This window comes from Diplotaxodon limnothrissa, linkage group LG18, assembly GCF_057381915.1.
Source record: "Diplotaxodon limnothrissa isolate DT_005_m linkage group LG18, D_limnothrissa_male_GT1.1, whole genome shotgun sequence".
NCBI classification, from domain to species: domain Eukaryota; kingdom Metazoa; phylum Chordata; class Actinopteri; order Cichliformes; family Cichlidae; genus Diplotaxodon; species Diplotaxodon limnothrissa.
This window is the reverse complement of record NC_140613.1, coordinates 30,265,522-30,287,999: the sequence shown is the minus strand read 5'-3', so window position 1 is coordinate 30,287,999 and position 22,478 is coordinate 30,265,522. Positions and strand designations below refer to the sequence as shown.

General features: G+C 42.9%; 1 protein-coding gene across 1 annotated transcript in view; it reads right to left on the bottom strand.

Annotated features, from left to right (window-relative positions):
• ctnnd2b (catenin (cadherin-associated protein), delta 2b) overlaps positions 1-22,478 on the bottom strand; it is a 240,464-nt gene that overhangs the window by 23,030 nt on the left and 194,956 nt on the right. Inside the window, exons 15-17 of the mRNA XM_085378966.1 lie at positions 10,365-10,551; positions 4,718-4,835; positions 541-723 (exon numbers count right to left, since the gene is read on the bottom strand). Coding sequence (XP_085235092.1) covers positions 541-723; positions 4,718-4,835; positions 10,365-10,551 — 488 coding nt within the window. The remainder of the gene's footprint in view (positions 1-540; positions 724-4,717; positions 4,836-10,364; positions 10,552-22,478) is intronic.

The following is a 22,478-nucleotide window of genomic DNA, read 5'->3' as shown; positions in this document are numbered from 1 at the left end:
CTGTCACCTTTGATTACTGCAGCTACTTCCTTCTTAACACACATGAAAGTTTCTAAAAGCACATGTAAATCTCCAATTTCTCTAGACAAAATTTGTGTCATTTGCATCAGTCATCTTCTTGCAGTTTGGAAGAGCTAAGGGTGCGGCTGGCTGAGTAGAGCATGTAAGAGGCAGGACACAGAAATATTCTCACATGGGTGCACTACGTACTTCAAAGCTTGAGTGTTTAATAATAAGGTTGCGATGCACCTTGGGAAAATGCCTTTTTGTTATAGACTAGCTTTTGGAGCCAGTCTTAAATGGTCACGTAAGGGACTGCAGATATTTATTCAGCATTTTTAGCTCTCGTGGTCACTGCTCAGTGTGATACCTGTGTATGTTAGCATTATCCCCAGATTTGTCAGGTCACTCAGGTCTTTCCCTTTATCAGAATACTGTTCAGAGAAAACAGCCACCATGTATTTGTCACCACAGTCATAATCTATCAGATTGTTATATGACAATGAATGCTGACCAGTTTCTCCATTCTTCTGTTCTCACCTGGTCATGTCCCTTCTTTTTCTTCTTCTTCTTGCCCCAACATCCCGAACTCTCTGCGTCCTTCCCTCCAGTATCACATAACAAGCCGTCCAACTCTTCCGACCCCCCCTGCTGGCTGTGAGAGGTCTCCGCAGCCAGACGGTACGACAAGTTCCTCAGGATGCACACACAGTTCTCTACAGTCTGATGGAGGGAGGTAATGAAAGAGACAGAGAGCAAAAGAGAAAGACACAGAGGTGACGGACAGAAAGATGGCCACCACTAAAACATCCCCAACCAAACTCTGGACCGGACTGTATACACAGCAAATAAACTCAGATAGACACACATGCAGCGCACATAATAAAAAGAGAGACACACACGCACGCTAATCCTATTGTTGTGAGTGTCTATGCAGTCAACAGTCACAGTCTTTGATCTTGTGAAGGATTTCTGCGGATTAAAAACTTCACATCTACTTGTGAAGGGCCTCCACTTGACGCACAAACTCACACACAAACACCCACACAGCTAGAAACACAAAAACACCATCAAACACACATGTATCTGTGGCACAGAAACATATACACATGGATGCAAATGTGCTCAAATAAAAGCGTGCTGAAAAACTCTCGCTAGAGATGTTTCTGTGTCACTGACCATCTGGATTGAGTAATACATGGTACACTCTAAAAAAAAGACTAGAAAACAAAGAAACAAAATGAAAGTTTATTTTTAAATCAAAAAGGCTTGAGATCGCTCCCTATTGCTGATAGTGAAATCCCCAAATTACACTAAATCGACAAAAATTTTCACTTAATTCAATTAAATTCTGGTGAATTCAGGCGTTCCAATTACTTTCATGGCCACAGATGTATAAAATCTGCACCGAAGCATGAAGACCAAAGACTCTACAAACATTTGTGAAAGACTGGGTCGCTCTCAGGAGCTCAATGACTTCCAGTGTGGTACACTGGAATGTGAAAGTGAAAGTCCTGAGTGTCCATATCACTCAGGACCTGTCATGGTCCTGGTCACATTAACACCCTGGTTAAGAAAGCCCGGCAGCGTCTCTTCTTCCTCAGAAGACTCAGGGACTTTCATCAGCCACTGAAGGTGCTTAAGAACTTTTACTCCTGCACCATCGAGAGCGTCCTGACGGGAAACATCTGGACCTGCCTTGGAAAACAGCACCAAGCAGGACAGATGAGATCTGCAAAGAGTGGTGCGCTCGGCCGAACATATCATTTGATCAGAGCTTTCTGACCTGCTGTCCATCTGCACCAAGCAATGCAAGACCAAAGCAAGGAAGATCATGATGGACCTCTCCCATCCCAACAATGGACTCTTCTCACTTTTGAGGTCTAGGAAGCGCTTCCACTCCCTTAAGGCCAAAACACAGAGAATTGGGAGGAGCTTCTTCCCCCAGGCTATTCGGGTCCTGAACCAGGTGTAGGACTGCACGCACTCTGTTTATTTGCACACTTCTTATAATGTCTTTCATAAATTCTTATTTGCACATTTTACTGTAAATTTCTAAGTTAAAATCTGTAAATTTTGTAGTAATCTGTAAATCTGTAAATCTTACTGTGAATTCTTACTGTCATTTAATGGTCAGGCATTGCACAGCAATAAGCATTTCACCACGTCATACTGCATATGGTTACTAGACTTGTAGTCAGACCGCCTAGACCAAGACCAAGACAATACCAAGACCAGAGGGTATCGAGACCAAGACAGACTGAGTCAAGACTAAGACAAAGTCGAGACGAGACCGAGACAAAAAAGTCTTTAAACTGCAGCCAGATTCTGCTTCGTTTACGAGTGCGATGCACTCGCACAGCCCTCCTCACCCGTTTCTACGGTCTCACAAGAACGAGGGATCCGAGACCAAGACAAAACCAAGACCAAAGTCCGTCGAGACCAAGACAAGACCAAGACCACGTAAAAGTGGTCTCGGGTCTCGAGACCACGACCAGTCTCGAGACATCCAACTCTAATGGTTGCGTGTGACAAATAAAATTTGAATGTGAATTTGATAGGATGCCACTAGTGCAACACGTACCGTCGTGAAATTTCCTGCCTACTAAATATTCCACAGCCAATTGTTAATGGTATCATATTAAAGTGGAAGTAACCTTGTGGATGCTGAGGCACATAGTCGCCAACTTTCAGTTCAGAGTCAGTCACTACAACTTTCACATGGCCTTCACATTAACTCAACAACAGTGCGTAGAGAGTGCAGTGTTGTTTTAAATTGTCAAATCATTTCCCCACATATTCACACTTATTGCTGAACGTCTTCCCGTCTTCTTTTTGTTCCTTCTATATCCAATGAAGTGATTCATCTCTTGCCAATATATATATAATTAGTCCACACATTGAGCACTGTCATAGCTCAACTGACCTCAGCCATGATCCTGGCAGATCATCTCATCTAGACGCCAAATGACATTGTTAAGTCTAATTGTTGAATGTTGCCATTGTGTTTCTTAAATTTGTACAGTCTTAGTTTAAGCAGTAGGATCAAAGCCATTCCTTTGATCCTGACCACCTCTCCAGCCACTCTGTGCTGGGGGAGGTTTTATTGTAGATACATCCTAACTGAAAGATCTGTTTCTTCTGATGTAAGCTTCCTGGGGTTTATGACCCTTTGGTCAGCAGGAGGACACACACACACACACACACACACACACACACACACACACACACACACACACACATTCTCACATAACACACACACACACACACACACACACACACACATTCTCACATAACACACACACACACACACACACACACACACACACACACACACACACACACACACACACACACTCAGTGTATGTCATTTACATACAGTGCCTTGTCTTTGTAACCAAAGGGGGGTTGCAAGGGGAGGTGTTTTGTAAACTATTGTTTGAATTTTGTCAATAAAAAGGCAGCGAGAGGAGGCCACCATTTGGGGTTCATTGTCGTGCTGGACACAGATGAGGGCTTCCCTTGCGCAAGAAATCGTTGTTGCCTTGCTTTTCTTTCATGGGAATAAGTCTTAGATACAGCGGGGTCTGAGTTTAGACCCAACAGACATTACCTCATTACTTAGCTTTCTATACATCCAATCGGCAAAATTCACGTAGGGTGCGTTATTTAAGCATCTTCAATTGATCACAGTTACAGAACATCTGCAAGCCGCTGTGCAACCCACCTCTACCTCTGCTCCTTATTTCATGCTGTATGTGACTTAATATCTGTTATTAATGCTTGCTGTGTTCTGTGTTGCATTTTACTGTTGCTGTCCAAAAACAGATCAGAGCCACACTGACAGATATGAATTACTGCAGACTGACATAACAGTCTTCCTCTCACTACACCTGACACTCAAAAGAATACACAAAAGATTTTTTAAAAACTTTTAAACTTCAGCTTTTCCAGTCATGGCTCAAAGTTTCCTGAATCCTGTTGTTGGCATTAAATTTAAAAAATGTTTTTTCACAACTATATTGAGTTAAATGTTTAAAAATAGTTCAAACTTCTTTGGACAGTGAGTTATGTTTATGTTATGTTTATGTCAATATTATCTTGGATTAGGGTAGGCACCAATTTTAACAGGTCTGAAACTGGTTCACAACAACTGAGGTCAGATCTTTGTACTGGTAAATGTTTTTTTTGGAGTATTTAAACAAATGAATGAATACAGGGATCAACTGATTTGCAAATCATTAAATCTTACACAGCTTTTTGGATACAGCTTGTGTGCTGTGAATGTAGCAACAAAAAACTTTAACCTGTGCATCATTTTTTGCAGCGTATTTGTGGCCTGCAAGCTTTGAACATGATTGAGAGTGATTATGCATATACAGTGATCGCATACAGTCCGTGAGGGAAAAGATTAAACACATTTGCATTTTCCACATGCAGATTTATGCAAATCATAAATAGTACACATGTTTGGAAAGCAAAAGCACCACGTGCATTTGAGTTCTTGATGATATGTGTACAAACAAGAGGACACACACAAACACATTTGCAGGGCCCTTCCACATCATTCTCTTTTACTGTGTGCAGGTGTGTGTGTGTGTGTGTGTGTGTGTGTGTGTGTGTGTGTGTGTGTGTGTGTGTGTGTGAATGAGCTAGAGGCTATTTGAGTTTGTATGCCTTGCAGATATTTGCGTTCATTTGTGTGTATGTGCATTACCTTGCTGTCAATCTCGCTGCTCCCCAGAGCGGTCTGGATGACATAGAGCAGAGCGTCAGTCAGACCCTCGCACTCCCTCATCCTCCTACGGGCTTCCTCACCTGCAGAGCTCACATTCCTGTAAAACAGACAAACAGAACAGCTTTTAGAAGATTCCACACACCAAATTGCCCATTAGTTTTTGTTTCCTCACAGGTTTTCTGAGTGCGAGCACATGTGCTTGTTGAAATGTATGGAAATGCTTGTCTGTGTGACAGAGAGGAGAGAGGCTGGATGTAATGTCCTTTAAATGTCAGGCTATTAGAGATGGCTAGGAAATGCTTGTGCCCTCAGTGTCAGTGAGAAATGGCACCAAGACAAAGCTCTGCATTTGATTTTTCTCAGAGAATAACAAATTAATTTAAAAAGGCATGGTGCTGTTTAGCTGCAAGACGACACCTCTAATTCATTTTGTCACACAAATAAACACCAAATGCAGAAATATGAATGGCAATTATGCATTTAATTAAGTTATGTAAACTCTGTTAACATCCGAATACTCCATTGCCTCTGAATTGGCTATTTATGATAGTGAAGGTTATTACAATGTGTGGTTAATGTGCAGATACAAAACTCAAAAATAGTGCACTATTAATGGCTTCACAAATTTTCTACCGTTTTAAAATAAATGCTTTCAAAGTAGACAAAAAAAAACTTATCAGCCAATGGGCATCCAAAAATATGGAATTAAGACGATTATAATCAGGTATTACCAGTATGGCAATTTAAAAAGTTTTAGACTGTTTAACACACAATCATAGACTACCCTTTCCTTAGAAATTCAAGTGCTCTGTGTATCTTGTGTCCAGTACTGACTTTTTCCTGGCCACAAAAATAGCATTTAGCTTAAAAGTAGCTATCAAGTCAATTCAGAGAAATTAAAACTGATGCTGGGGGCTTTCCAACGATGCACTGAGCATTTCTTTTGCACTGACCTCTTGTCAGTCTCAGTGTATTTAAACATCACTGTGCATTTATTCATTAGTTATTATCAATCTCTGACTCTCTTTTACATTGAGTCTTTTGCCCCGTCTCCCTCCCTGAGCCTGGGTCTGCCTCGATTTATTCCTGTTAAAAGGCAGTTTTTTGTTCCCACTGTCATCAAGTGCTTGTTCATAGGGGGTTGTCTGATTGTTGGGGTTTTCTCTCGTGTTATTGTTGGATTTTTACCTTACAATTTACAACTCTTACAACTCTGTTGTTTTATGCAGCACATGTAGCAGAGTAGCACCACAGCTGAACACAGTAAGTTGTGATTATTGGAAAGTCAGTCAACAATATCTCCTGCCCTACTTTTGTGATGTAAATATAACTCTAACACACATGTGTACATTAAGAATTTTGGCCGATATAGACATACACCTCCTAAAAATAAATGTTGCTGGAAATCGATGTAATGGAAAAGGTGTTTCGCCTGCAGTGGGAGGATTAGAAGCCTCACATTTATCAACTCTTCTCAACAGTGAAATGAATAAGAGAGAAAAATGTAGAACATAAAACCCTCGATATTTAAACAAGCATATACAGTGCGGAAATTAGATATTATCCAGCAAGAACACAAAGAGAAACACTTGTACTGTTGGAGGCGTGGCTGAAGTATTTCTCTACCATAACCAGCATCAAAAAGCCTAACCAGTAAAAACAAAGGTGCATTCAGTAAGAAAAAAATATTTTATTGAGGGTTTACGGGAAGAAAAAAAAAAGACCTTAATGGAGTGTCACTGGACTTACAACGACAAAAACAAAACTCAACTGACAAAAATCACGAAGAAATGGTAGAACAGCAAAAGCTCTAACTGTTAGAGTTTCCAAACAGTGTATAAACTGAATGAAGTCCTGTACTGGTAAATGGTTAGATGTCTGATCCCAAGCTACTCGTCCTAAACAAAAAGGCAAAAGCCATTTTTATTCACTCCCAGGCTGTGTTTATAAAAGCTACCAGTTTTCAAAGCTTCATGGAATCACTCTGGATTTTTTTTAATAGCCAGTCATGTTTGTTTTAATACCCAAGTCTGTTGAGGTCGTGTAGTTCTGAATGTATTGGTGAGAGTTTGAGAGAGAGGCCTGACCTTAAATGTAATGCAAAAAAACCTCCAAACATGTAGCGGTGAAGTTACATGTTTAAGTAATGCAGCGGGCTGTTTAATTCTGACCCTCAGCGGAATGTCTCTCAGTTTTATTAAGTTATGAGAGCATTATATTTTCACTATACTGTCAAATAATTGCTTAAATATTTCAGGTTGTTGACAATCTGTGTGCTAGTCTGAATCTTTCTCTTTTTGTCTTGAGCCCAAACACACAGACACACTGACTAAAAGCACTGTGAGCCACACAGGGCACACGCCGATAAACGCCAAAGTAAAGAACACTTAAGAATATTTGTAAACCTCTTTATATACTTCTTTCTTGCAGACATTTCCCACATTTTGGCTACTACTTGCTAATAGATTCAGTTTAATTAACCACACTCAATTACAGATAATTAATCCCTCTGAAGCGTTCCCTTGCAAACCACTGCTACAGATTATCTCTCATTATGATCTTTCGGTGTGAAGAATCTAAATAAGGAGAGAATCACAATGCAGGACAAAGGTTACATGTCTATAAAGCAGGTTTTAAAAGCGAGCACAATTGATTAACCCACAGCGTGCCGCTATAGCTGAGGGAAAATGTCCATCGACAAAAATGTCACTCTTTGAAGAGCCTATTTCTTTGTCTTTCTCTAATCTTTAATTCTCTAATCAAAAAACAAAGTCTCATTCGATATATTTATTTAGCTTTGCCCTTGTTTGTGTGCACATTTAGTTCTCTCTTTGACAGCTGGCAGGATGTATCTACAAGTACATGGAGCAATTTAATGTCCAAAACTGCATTATAATCCATCAGTAGTTCTCATTTTGCTCATTTAGGGACTACATAATGGACAATTTAGATTGTTGCTTTCAGATTTTAATGGCAAATGTTTTTTGTAACAAAGCAACAAAGCAAAAGAAAGTCCACAAAAAATCATTGTAAAGAAGGATTCTGCAAAAAGGCTATATCAAGTCAGTGATTATTACAGGCCTTCAATGTATTCTTTAACCCACACAGATCATTCGTTCTATGGACTGATGGTAGATCAGTTGAGAGCTAAAGAAAAGCCTGTTGCCTTATTATATAAGACTGCAAGAGTTGGTGCTGCATTTCTGTGTGTAGTTTCAGTGAGAAAGGTTCAAATGTCCCCTGATGAGAAGCATTTAAAAGAATCACATTCTTGCCTTCATTCACCCATATTGATACCAGATAGTGACGTAATTTGTCCCAGAAGCGTGGCAGAGGCATGTCTGCAAGTACAGTGAATAAATGGGTTAACTGTCTCTTCATTAGCTGCCATATTCAATGCACATAATTCACATTCAGCAGTCTGACAGCACAAGTTTTAGCTCTTCCCGTTAGCCGGTTCGACAGCATATGGCGTGAAGCAGCAAGTTAGCAGAGGGAGAAAATGTGCCTGTGTGAAAGTGAGAGACAGTGTGGCTGAGACGGCGTGAGACAGAAGAAGAAAGGCATAAAGGAGGGATAATATGATCGAGAGAGGAGAAACGGAGTAATAGGACGAGATGGAAATGGAGCGAGGGAGGAGAAAGTGACTAAAAGAGGGAGAGAGAGAAAATGAGAATGTGAGGCGGATAATGGGAGATGGAAGAGAGAGAGAGAGAGAGAGCAGGTGGCCGGCGATATACCAAACCCGCCATGAAATATTCAATCTTTAATCAGACTCCCAGCATTCCCTAACAAGGCGTGAGAAAGATGAATTAGCCCTTCGAGTTTAGGGAGCTGATCCACACAAAGCTATCTCCTGCAACACACTCACGCCAACTAGAATCAAAAAACACACACGCACTGCTGTATCAGATGTGTGCCTTCTCTCTCTCTCTCTCTCTCTCTCTCTCTCACACACACACACACACACACACACACACACACACACACACACACACACACACACACACACCAGCAGCTACAGAAGCCTCTGTAAGTAGCCAGTATGTGTAGCTTATTTTCACTGGGGGAGGATGAGGAGATATATCGCGGCTGAGATTAATGGCCCACACACCGAGTTAGGCAGAGGGACAAACAGACATGCGCGTGTCGACAGGAAGCAAGACATGCAAATACAGTCATGGCAGCGTTCCCACTCAGCTCCCGCTGCACCCTGTGCCACATCCTCGAGAGGAAATGTGTCGAAATAGCCCCCAGTCCAACTGTCAAAAAATTCAGTGAATGATGTGAGCTGCTGCATTATTAAAGCAAACTTATTTGTTCTGTTGTATAACGTGCTGTCAGTGTGCAGGGATATGGACAGATGCAGGGTCGATTCAACCAATAAGGTACGTACAGACTGTTTTAGGTGGACTTGTCATAATACTGCAAGCTATGTTTTCTGTTCTTATTTTGATGTAGAAGGCTGTGATGGATTCAAATGAATAGCACATCAAAAAATGTCTCGTAGACTGCTTACACGTCTGCATCAGAAAGATTTATGAGCTCAGAGTCAACCACAGAAATTTCATCATGAAGATTTTGTAATGCTGAAAGCCTCTCACTGATACAAAGATTATGAATCACTATTGTTTTGGATTGTGACCTCTGAAAATGCAAAACCGATCAAGTCTCCTCGTCCAGTTTCACATATGTCTTGTGTGAACCTCTCACATGGTTTCATTTAGGTCACTACTTAAGGCAGAAAGACATCCAATTATCCAATTTTGCACAAAAGTTGAGTATAAGAGAAAAACCTGGTGTTTTTGTACTCTTTCTTTCTTCCTTTGTAGCCTGACATTTGCCTGGAACCTGAAGAAGAAACTGAACGTGCTCCAGTGACGCTCTGTGGAATCATTTGTTTAGATTTGAGTCGCAAATTACATCACCAGCTGCTAATATATCCTCCTTTGTAGTCTGGTTGTACTCATCCCGGTGTTTTTGCCCCAAGTGGCAAAACCAGTTTGTTGTTTCCATCTTCTGCAGAAACAATTTTCTTGGATATTTTACAAAGTATTGTGTTTAGTTGGTGGTTGCTGACCCAAGGTTTCCCAGAAGAACATTACTCAAAGCATCACACTCTCTTGCTCTGCCAGCTTGCCTTCTTCCCATAATGCATCCTGGTGCCAGGTGTTGTTCAGGTAACAAATAGTGACATACTGTGTGTTATCAGAACCAGCTTTCACATTTTTTCATACGCAAAAGGTTTATTTTTAATCCAACGTGCTGGAGTAAAAGACCCAAAACAAAATGATAAAAGCACGTGTCACTACTGAACTGTAAGACTAGCACCACGTCTCCAGTGAGAAAAAGCAAAGCCACAGCAGCTCTGAAGCCAAACGATGACTCATCTTAAATGCAGCTAATTCTCTCAGTTCTCTCTGTGTATAGGGCGTTAAAAATAACACAGCGTACAATTTAAAAATAACACTGTTTTAACTAACAGAGACTTTTTTAGATGTGGCCGGTAACAGTAGGACTGTGAACAGCACAACATCTTCAAAAAGAGACTTCTCCAGTTGTATGTTGGATTCTTGAAATGTGTGAATACTGTTTTTTTTCCTAAGGAACAGGTAGAGACACCTACCGCAGACAGCCGGTGGCATTGCGGAGAACCTGGGAGGAGTGTAGGTGCAGTTTGCGGTCCTCTTGCGTGTGCGGGGAGGTGTCCCAGCCCGAGTGTGGGATGATCACAGCGTTGGTCAGAACGGCCAAAGCGTCCTGGATGATGGGCATCTTCAGGGCATCACATGATGACAAGTTCCACAAAACACCTGAGGATGGCAAGGAGATGGAAGTTGAAAAACAAAGAAGAGTTCAGAGAAAAGAAAAGGAAAAGCAGGAAGGAGACAGAAAGAAAGGCAGACACAGAAACATCTTCAGGCCAGAAACCACTTAAATATTTAGTAGGTTTTAGTGAGCTGCTTGATTCAGCAAACACTGCAACACAGACAGCTACTGGCTTTACAGCAATCTGAAGAGCCAGACACATGTTCTTAAAACTAGCATGACAGACATTTCCAGAGCTTGACATGTTACAGGAAGTAAAGCAGGTATGGATAATGAAATTAACAATGGCAGACGACACCAGCGGTTATTGTTCTATGCAGATGTCTGTGTATTCTCCATTGCATTGTCAGTATTCAGACGTGCCCTCAAAAACACTCCAAAATATCCTTCTGCCTTTCTGTCCTATATGTAAATAAAAGCTTGCACAGAGCGAGTAAAACTGTGGCCTTATAGGCAGACGTAACTAGATTTAACCGATGATGCATACACCCATTCATGGGGCCAAGAGCATCACTGAGCTGTTTGAGTATAAATTTAGGATCTGGGCTTCGTGGTCATTAGTTATTATTGAAGATGTTGGCGGGACATGTTAGACTGCATTTATTAAAACATCAAATGAGGAATTATTTCATGAAGGTGGTGTTCTAGTCCTTCAGCAGACACTTGTAGAATGAACGCCACGCTGTAGTGAAGCTGCTCTGGTATCACTCAAACGCTGTCAGGAAGCTACCACTGTGTTTTGTACTACCCAAAACATGTACATGTACTGTTTTGTACTGCCATGGATCAAATAAAGAAACAGACAAACAATTACTGGTGCAGAGATATCTGTAACTATCCAACTATTAAGACTTTTTACTTCCACAGGAGTAAAGTCTGCTACGCTAACGCCTTATAACTAACCTTAAAGTTTAGTTTCAAGTCACCGGTGGGCTGCTGTAATTAATGATGTACTAAAGGCAGTAAATCACTTAGACAAAATTCCACTGCACATTTCTCCTGTTCTTAATCCTCACCTGAATTGAACATACAGTGACCAACCAACCAAGAAACTGGAGTAACTTTCCTCTATCCTACCACTTAAGGTCCACTTCTCTAGCCAGTTGCCACACACACACACACACACACACATATAGTTCGCTGACTCGAGTGACTCACCCACAGAGACACACAAACACATACAGTGCACATATCAGGCTGAACCTATCAAGAAAAGGACAAAGAGGGTAAGAGGCAAATCACCATATTTCGACATTGAGCACTCCGATTTCTTGAGAGGTTTCACATATGTATAAGCTCACACTCGTGCACGCAAATTGTGATAACCTTGAAGTACTACAACGTCGTAATTCTTGTTGACCTTCATCTTACAAATTGCCTGCGCTCTAATCTATGTATTCCTGTAATTATATGTTAAAGCATTTGAGAGTGTCCACCCATAGTCATATCTGCACTTATCTAGCACTCTCTTTTATGGTAGTAATTATAGCCGTAGTAGTGGTAAAGCATCCTATCCTCAGATCTGTGTGGGAGTGTGTGCTTGGAATAAGGCGTCCTCTCTTCGGAGCTGTGTTGTTCACTCACGGCTGAGCAGCAACTCTGTAATTACAGCTTCTGTTATCTGTCTTTGTGAGTTTGTATGAATTTGTGTGCGTTTGTGTGCACGTCTTTGAGTGCCATCTAAGCCCCTTGACAAATCAGTCTTAACCCTGTCTGCTGTTTGGACCCTGTGTGTTTAAGACGGTGCAGTCCCGCTTTGTGGTCAGAAGGAGTTTCTAAATGATTAGCTTCTGGTTCTATGACAGCAATTAGCTGGGAGTGTCATGTTAGCAAAACAGACTAGCTGCCACTTCATTTTTTCTCCTGCTCAACAGGCCAAAGGCGGCATGCTGTTTCTTGTTTTCTTCAGTAACCTTGGCATTTAATATAATAATTGCAGCTGACTTTTGCATCTGTGAGTCAGTGAATTTTGGTGTCTTTAACTCTTTAAAGGTGCCATTTGCTAAGCATACAGATTTTGCTGAATATTAGCTTAGCAATAGCAATACTGGCTACAGTAAAAAACTACATCTCATTAATTCTACTAAAAAATGCTTTCTTAACACTTCTCATCTTGTTAGCTAACAAAATACGCTGTTATATCAAAGGACAGCCTAACTAGGGTTTTGTTCAGAGATAATAAATGATAAACTCTGACTTTAGTACCTTAATATCTTTAGAGTAATCATCTCAAAGTATAACACCTCATTAATCATTATTTTTGGAGCAGACACCATTATCAAGCAATGTTCACAGTTAGTGCCTGCTTTTAACATATGACCTGCTAAATGGGATAGTAAGGGACAGTAGACAGCAGTAGTCCAGGAGGAGGGAAGCAAAAACAGCTGGCAACTGCAAAGGCTGAGTGAGTTGCATGTGAGGATGGACAATAAGGAAGTAGAAAAGGACTTGTATCAGTGGGCTAGGCAGAGAGACTGAGCTAGAAAGGATGTGCAGCAGGTTAGGGTTATCAAGGGCAGGAATGGAAGTGTGCTAACAGGTGAGGAGAGTGTGTTAAGAAGATTGAAGGAGCAGGAGGTGCTCATGAGTGTAGAAAATTAGAGCGTGGAGAACAGATGTGAATCATGATGTCACAGACATATGACGTGCAGAGGATTAGCAAGAAGGAAGTGAAAAGAATGAGGGGTGGATAGGCAGTTGATCCAGATGCCATACATGAGGAGGTTTGGAGATTTCTATGGGAGAGGGCTGTTGAGTTTTACACCAGTTTGCTTATCAATTTCAGAATGAGGCCTGAGGAAGAAGTTTTCTAGTACTCGTTTTCAAGAACAAGAAGCAGAGCTGTAGCAGCTACAGAGAGACAAAATTCACGAGCCATACCATGAAGATATGAGAAAGAGCATTTATGTGAAAATGGAGCAGTTGTTCCATTTTCACATAAATGGCCTCCTTGACTCCTGACTCAAACCAGCGTTCCTCCCTAACCAGGATGTCTATAGTCTCATCACTGAAAGAGTGGCCATTGTGGAGTCTTGGCCTGATGAGGTAGCTCTTCTGCACTGAGCAATCTGCTTAACCAGGTTGTTTGGTTTCCCCGATGTATAATTCACAGCACTCCTCTTGTAGTGCCCAACAGTATATTATTCTGTGCCAGGGGAAGTGATCCTTGGGGTGGACTAGTTTTTTGGTGTAAAATGCCTTGGGGGTTGAAAGCCAAAGAGACACAGTGTTTCAAGAAAATGTAACTCATTTGTTCTCATAATTCTGACACATAAGGCATCATCAAAATCTTTCATTTAGACATACTGTATGAATGAACAACAGTGATCTGTAGTGAGGAGATGAAAGAGAGCCTGGAGAAGTGGAGGTATGTACTGGAGAGAAGAGGAACAAAAGTCAGTTGAAGCAAGACAGAACACATTTGTTTGTGAGAGGGAGACAAGTGAAAGGGTGGGAAAGTGAACATGGTAGAGATGGTGACAGTAGATGAGTTTAAATACCTGGATTCACCATTCCAAAGCAACGGACAGTGCACAAGAGAGGTGGAGTGTCAGGAATGATTTATGACAGAAGAAAAGGAGCAAGAGTGAAAGGGAAGCTTTACAGGAGAGACCTTCTATAATGTATACTTGGAGATGGCAGCATGAAAAAAAGAGACAAGTTGAAGATGTTAAGATTTTCATTGGGAGTGACCAGGATCAACTAGAATAGAAATGTATATATTTCAGATGGAGAACTAGGGTTGAGTGGTTTGAAGACAATGTTAGAAAGGTAATAGCTAGATGGTTTGGACATGTGCAGAGGAGAAATACTGGATATATTGGACAAAGGATGCTGAATATGGAGCTTGCACGCAGGCAGGAGAAAAAGAGACTACAGAGAGGATTAATGGGTGTAGTGAAGGAGGTAATGCAGAAGGCTGGTGGGACAGAAGAGGATGCTAGAGATCAGGTGTGATGAAGACAGATGATCTGCTATGGCGACCCCTAAAGGGAGCAGCTAAAAGAAGAAGAAGAATCAGCTAGGCACAAAGGTCTCGGATGTAATTTAAGTAAACAACACAATGCACCGATTATTTCTCTCTTGGACAGTAATGTTAAGTAGTAGTTGTTGTTTTTTAATGACACTAAAACTACAAGCAGTTTATATAAGGATAGTTTTGGTTATGTAGATTTTCAAAATATTCTGACGAAACCTTAATATGTTTTTTTTAAATTCCACTTGTTGCTAGCAGCATCACTTTGAAGAATCAATGTCTTTATATCTCTGGATTCTCATGCACACCTTATGAGACAGATATTTGTTACATTGTGACATTTGGGCCACACATACACCCACAGCATTCACACAATACTTGCCACAACCCATGTTAAGCATGCTACATGACTTCTGGGCAAGATGAGGCCCACACAACACTTGGCAGTGTGGTGACAGAGTTTTGCCAAAAGGCCCAAATGTGTCTGATATTTGGGCAAAGTAGCTCCTACATGCATGTTTATTTAAAAAATGATGCAAAGAATTAAGACATTTTTCCTGGAAAGTCAAGAGGATTGCAAGAGCTTGTAATTTGCAATTAATCCATGCATGCATGCATGCCTAAATTGTTACTAAAATCTTTTAAAGTGTTAGATGTTGTCTATCCCAGTAGCATTTCCTAATCTGTGAACAACACAGAGGCTGCTTATTGTGATGAAAATAGCCAATTAGCTCTACATTCTGCAAAATCTAAAAATAATGCATTTAATGTCCTGTGGCTAAACTGTTGGAGCACAGTGTGTAATTTCCCATTGTTATAGATCACACGTTAGTTATAGCCTGTAAGTTGATGTCATTTTTCATATTTCAAAATTTGATCATATAAATATCTATTTTCATCTCTTTTAACTTAGTGGTGTCTAAACAACTCTGACAGATCTGCTCTTCAGTATTAAATTTGGTCTGACGGACTTAACATGTCTGCAACTTGCAGTGTTCTAATGAAAAACAGTGACTCTCCCACAATGTGAATTTCCATTTTCAATGCATGCTAAATGAGTGGATAAGTAAGAAATAAACACATATTGCACATGTCAAAAATGCAATGAATGATGTCATGCTGCAGCTGCAAGACAAAGATGACTTTTCCCCATCCTGAGTAAAGTCAGCTGTTTGCCAGCATTGCTACTCGCTGTGCAGGGTATGACATCATCTCCCTGAGGTGAAAGGCAGTGGGATTTTATCTTTGATTTGAAACACACGCTCTCTCTCACACACACGCGCGCAGTCTCGTGCACACATAATATTGCCTCGATGTACACTGGCTCATGTTATTGCTTGCTTACACACATGGATTCAGGCATGCACAAACACTTGCATCCAAGCCCTTAAAGACATGCGCGCACACGCACACACAGTCATGAGTGTGTGACAGATGAAGGAGGTTAATTGCCTCAGCCTTACATCATGAGTGGCAGCAGGAGGTTGTTATGTGGAGGGAGGGGAAATGAATATGTTGGCTATGTCTCTTTGTCTGTGAAGCCATTTCCCATCTTTCATTTGCAGCGTACTTTCATCCCACTGTCATATTTCTCTCTTCTGCAACAGGTTCCTTTGTCCTCCACTTGATCTTGCTCTCGTTTCACTTTTTATTCCTCAAGTCTCCCAGTGTATTTCAGTAAGTGCTTGCTTTTTGACACATCCTTGTTGTGGACCACTTTGAATCTGAGACTTCAGAGATTGCCATTCTGTTTGTGTGTCTACCTTTCCACAGGCATGAAGGTTGGGCTAGTCATCAGACTACAACTATATTAAAATACATCTGATTAGGACTGTAATTCTCCGACGTGAACCTTAACACTGCCGCAGCACAGCAAGAAGATTGTGGGTTCAAACCTGTTGGTCGTCTGAGGCTGAATTTGTTTATTAAGATTCTCCTTTCACTTTTCAACCAAAGTTTGATGCAAAAATGTTTTTTCTAGACGTCGTTTAACAGTCTGAGAAGACAGCTTGTCACTTTTCCTTTTAAACCAAATCTCAATGTTGGTCAGCCAACAAAGTCATCTTTTGGATGTCTATTCAACAACTATTATCAACTATTATCGAAGCCACATTTGAAGCTACTAGTACTTGAATGTTCACCCGTTTAAGAAAAAACTGCACACTCTACATCAGTGCAGTCAATTATCAGCTTTAGTTATTGTTTCCTTACGCACAAAAAGGGGAAAAAAAATAAAAGAACACACTCCTATTACACAACATATCATACTCTCAAGCATATGGTTAAACCATCCTGCCCACTGAGCAGTACGGTATATGCTCTATATCTGTTGAAATGCATCACTGCACCTAAACTCATTTATGAGAAAAGTCAAGTGAACACTGTGCAAAAAAAATACATAAACCAGCAAAGATGTTTGTTCTGTCTCACAGGGAAGCTCACCTCTGCTAATGTGCTTTTCTAGCTTTTTCATCTATAGGCCTACAATTGCTATAAGTTCCAACAAGAAATCCCCTTCAGGAGCTGCTTGCATTCAAGTTACGTACATAACATCTCTAGGGAGCCCACGCTAGTGGTATGACCTTGAGAACAGCAGGGGGGGTTTTGTAGTAAGAGAGACCACCCTCCTCTGACAGACTGTGTACACCACCTGCCTTCTGAGTGGCTCCGCAGTCCTTTGAACAACTGAGGATAAATCAGTTGTCACCTTTACTAATTGCTGAAATTGTGCAGTAGAAACACAATGTAGATTACAGCTAAGGCAGCCCTGAAGATCACTGGCGACACGCTGAGCCAGCCGTCTTGCAGCTGAAAGTGACCAGGCTCACATTTTTATCCCTTACATCAGCGGTCCCCAACCCCCGGGCCTCGGACCGGTACCGGTCCGTGAGTCGTTTGGTACCGGGCCACGAGAGTTGAGGCTCAGGTGTGAAATGTATGGTTTTCAGGGTTTTTATCGGTTTTCAGCGTTATTTTGTTATCGTTTTTATCGTTACCTCGGTTTTCCTGGTACTTTTCACGTGTGTTATGAATAAATCTTCTTTTTTCGGTACCGGTACTAGTTTTATTTTGTTGTATTTATCCGCGACACCTTAAAGGCCGGTCCGTGAAAATATTGTCGAGCATAAACCGGTCCGTGGCGCAAAAAAGGTTGGGGACTGCTGCCTTACATGACACAGAAAGGAGATTTCTTAAAGCAGGGTCAACGGCAGCACAAAGATGCATCGTATGGATTTGACTTGAAAGAACAGCCTACGTGCAGCTTTTATACCGATCTTGACTGAATAAATTCACTGAATAAAAAGGTTATGAAATATATGTGAGATTGTGCTGATATCAGCAGACTTAATTACAATGGCTAGTTCTGTCATGGTCGGCTGTGTGGCAGGCAGGCAGGAGTGGTGGACCCAAAATGCAGGATTCTCAGGACACGAGGTTTAGACAGAAAATGCAGCTTTATTGCTGGAGCAGAACATCAAGATAAAATAAAACTCAGAGATGCAGGAGGACTGGAAATCCTAAACACGCAGCAAGTGAGGGTGAACAGACGTTAACGATGCGACACCGAGTAGGGGAAGACACAGACACTAAATACAAGAGGTGAACGGAGCAAAGAGGAAACAGCTGGGAGACACGGCTGACGTTGATTACACTGACGAGACAGGGAGAGCACAAAGCTGAACGCACTGACAAAGGACACAGACCTACAAAATAAGACAGGAAGCACACGCCAGACAGAGACAGACTCGTAAACAGGCATAATGACGTCATGGACAAACAGAGGGACATACGGGCAGAGAAGACCAAGCACAGGCAACCTAAACCAAACATAAGGGCAAGATAACAAAACCTAAACCAGACATAATCATCATCGTCATCAACATCATCATCAGATAACTAAAGAATCAGAATATAATTGTAATCAAAACAGTATCACCAGAGAATAACCAATCCATAATGCAAAAATAAACCAAAACATAAGAAACTCAAAATGCTGGGTCGACCCGACCCAGGACCGTGACAGTACCCCCCCCTCAAGGGCGGGCTCCAGACTGCCCAACAGAAGCACAAAAAACAGCCAAAAACAGAAAACAACCCAACCAGGGTGGGCGGCGGGGGACCAGGAAGGAGGGACAGAGCCCAGAAAGACCCAGAAGGTCAAGTTCAGGGGGCCGACTGTGTGGACGGCAACTGCGACGACGGGCAAACAGTTCCGGGGGCCGGCCACGCGGAAGGCAGTGGCGGCGACAGAGCAGATCCGGGGGCCGGCCACGCGGAAGGCAGTGGCGGCGTTCAGGAGGGTGTTCAGGAGGGCGTCCACGGTGGCGGAGATGCCCAACAAGCGGCCTGGCAGATGACCGACGATGTGGAGGCGGTAGTAGGGGACCTGAAGGCTGCGTGGCCCCTGCAGCCCCAGGCGAAGCGGAGGCTGGACCAGACGAGGCGGAAGCGGAGGCTGGACCAGACGGGGATGACGAGGATGCAGAGGCTGGACCAGACGGGGATGCAGAGGCTGGACCAGACGGGGATGCAGAGGCTGGACCAGACGGGGATGCAGAGGCTGGACCAGACGAGGATGATGAGGATGCAGAGGCTGGACTGGATGAAGCCAAAGCAGACGCTGGACCAGGCGACGAGGATGAAGCCAAAGCAGATGCTGAAACCGGACCAGGCGAGGCCGAAGACTCTGAGGCCGCAGCAGGCGAGGGTGATGAGACTGCAGCTGGTGATGAGACTGCAGCTGGTGGCTGGACGGGCTCCTCGGGCCCCCCAGCAAAAACAGTCTCAGACCCAGTGGGCACTGGAGCCCCTGGCATACACAGAACAGAACCAGCAGGCACACGGGCCTCTGGCAGGAACGCAACACAACCAGCAGGCACACGGGCCTCTGGCAGGGACAGAACAGGACCAGCAGGCACACGGGCCTCTGGCAGCGTTGATGCTGACTGGGGCTGAGCAACACATAGGTTAGGCTCAGGAGGCAACAGTTGGGTGCAGTCATCGGCTGACTCCTTAGCCCCCAGGGGTCCAGAGTCAACTGCGGGTTGAAACTCGGACTCTGGGGAGGCCCTGGAGGTAGTAAATGTCTCTAATCGGGCCAGCTTTCGAGGAACGAAAACAGTCCTGTTGAGCATGTTTTCCTGCTTAATACGAGTGAGAAAAGATGGCTGCTCAGCAGGAGACTGGGTTGAGAAAGACTGAAGTGACCGTTGTGGGGAGAATGAAACTAGTGAAGGAGCAGATGATTGAGCTGCGGGTAACGGAGTGGCTAACTGGGCAGCTGACTGAGCTGAGGGCAGCTGAACAGCTAGCTGGGCTGCTGAACGGGCTAACGGTTGAGGAGGTGTTTGTAGTGAGCGTGATGCAGGGGGTGGTATAGGCTCCCCTGAGCCTCTAGGGCTCGGTTTAACTAGCTGAACGAGTTCAGAAGAAACAGTTCTGCTTAGGCTTCTCTGCTCTAAGAGAACAGGGCAGAAACAGCCCGTTAAGTCCCCCTCCCCATTCTTGGGTTGCGAACCCACAGCGCCATTCATAGATTCAGCAGTACATGTCAAAACTGAATTCAAACTGTCCGGGGTTAACTCTGTATCGACAGAAAAGTTCTTAGCAGGCTCCAACAGAGGGTGCACAATCAGAGTTTTGCCCATACATTCTGGTTCTTCAGCGGAAAAAGCATCAACATAATGAGTCAGGGAGTCTTTTCTTTCTACTGGGCCGGGGTGAACGTCCATGGAACAAACCGCCTTCACCTCACTACTCTTAGCCGTGAGAAGAAAACAGTTCCCATTACTATTTGCAGGTGAAGCAATAGGGGTACAGTCAACATCACTCACCACTGCCTGCTGTTCTGACGAGTGATTGGGCTCCGGTTGTAGTGAGGAATGACGGCGGTGGCGCCGCTTCCTCCTGGCGGCAGGGGCTGAGGCGACAGGAGAAACTGGTGACGATGGAGAAAAGACGTCCTCGTCCTCGTCCTGCGACCACATCGCCGCCAAGCAGGAGGCAGGTGAATTAAGCCCTGAGCGGCAAGAAGTGGAGCTCTGTGGCCGCGGTGCGGAAACGCCTTTCCCCTGTTGCAATTGCTGCTGTACGGCAGCCGACTCCGCGGAGAGCTCCTTGTGTTGCAGCTGCTGCCGATGCGACGGCTTCGGCGAAGAATACTGGGCGCGGACAAAAGCTGCAAGCTCCCGAGCCTGTAGCACCTCCTGGGCTTCATGCAGCTGGTCTATGAAGCCCATAAATCCCTTTAGTGTGCGCAAATGAGGATTCCCCTCCAGTAGAGATGGCACGATACCACTTTTTTATGTCCGATACCGATACGGATATCATAAATTTGGATATCTGCCGATACCGATATGAATCCGATATAGTGTTTTTTAATCAACAAAACTGTTTTTTAAAATATCTTGCTGCATTTTGCAAGTCTGCAAGTTCATACTCAAGTTTAAAACAACAACCACACTAAAGCTATTCTGTTATACCTGTATACAAAAAAAATATTTCATAGTTCAGCAATACTGATCAATCTAATAAACTTAGACCTACACCATCCTCCCTATTCTGGTATTTTAAAGAGTACTTAGCATAAATATTAAGCAACCTAACTAATAGGGTTCCAACTCCCAGCAACAACAAAAATAAATAAATAAAAAATAGGGAACCACCCCTCACGCTCCACCTCATGATGCTTAATCAACGTAATCAACCTTAATTTGATGCAGTGTGAAAAAAAATGCACAGAAATCAATTATTTTTCAAGAAATATTAAATAGATTCAACATCTTTCTTCAACAAAATTGCAGACTGCACAGATGGTACCTTCCCAAAGGAAAATGTACTATAGCTTACTAGGGTATATATATTAGACTTAATAGTCACTATATACAGTAATTGACTTCTATTCATTTTACATCAAATTAAAACTTTGTGTGTCAGATAATTATTTATTAAAAGCTAGACGTTTTAAATGAGAATAAGAAAGAAAAGTATGTCTTTGTGCCCCCTTTTCCCTGTTAATGCCCTATCGGCCCCCCTGGCTAAACTTTGCTAGATCCGCCCCTGCACAGTTACCAGCCGTCAGCTACGTAGAAAAAGATCCTGGTGTAGAAAGTAATATTAAATAAATTGTAACAACAGCTTATCAAGCTTAAACGTGCTGCTGTTGTTCAGCCGCTGGTTTGCTCTTTCTGGCGCAAAGTGGACCAAAAACAAACAAGAGAGACTCACGACAGAAAAGCCGATCAGCTGATCATTAGCAGTTTCACGATTGAAGTAGCAGCCGGAGAGCGAGAGGCAGTCGCTCGTTAAGCTTAACGTGGGAATGCTTTACAAACATTCAGAGATGGACTTACACACTTGCTTTACTTCTCTCGGGGATAACTTTGTCGGAGATGAAATGCCAGATTGCTAGCGAAGCTCCAAATGCTATCCAGACCACCGACAGGTCCCGCATGCCACAGCTGCTCTATCACGTGATGCATACTGCTCCGACGTTCTGAGGCGAGTTACGGCGTGTTGCAAGTTTTGTGAGGTGCTTTCGTGATATTTAATGGATCGGATTACATTTTTTATTTTTCTCCAATATCCGATCCAGTAATTTAGGTCAGTATCGGACCGATACCGATACGTAATATCGGATCGGTCCATCTCTACCCTCCAGGATCGCTTCTATAGCGTTAATCCCAACTGCCATAGTCTTAGCGTCCTTAGTGTGGGAGACCCGCTCGATCAGGCGGTGGATGCGGGAGAGGTCATGTTCCCGGGATGAATCCGCTGGGTCCAGGAAATGGTCGCATCGTTCTGTCATGGTCGGCTGTGTGGCAGGCAGGCAGGAGTGGTGGACCCAAAATGCAGGATTCTCAGGACACGAGGTTTAGACAGAAAATGCAGCTTTATTGCTGGAGCAGAACATCAAGATAAAATAAAACTCACAAA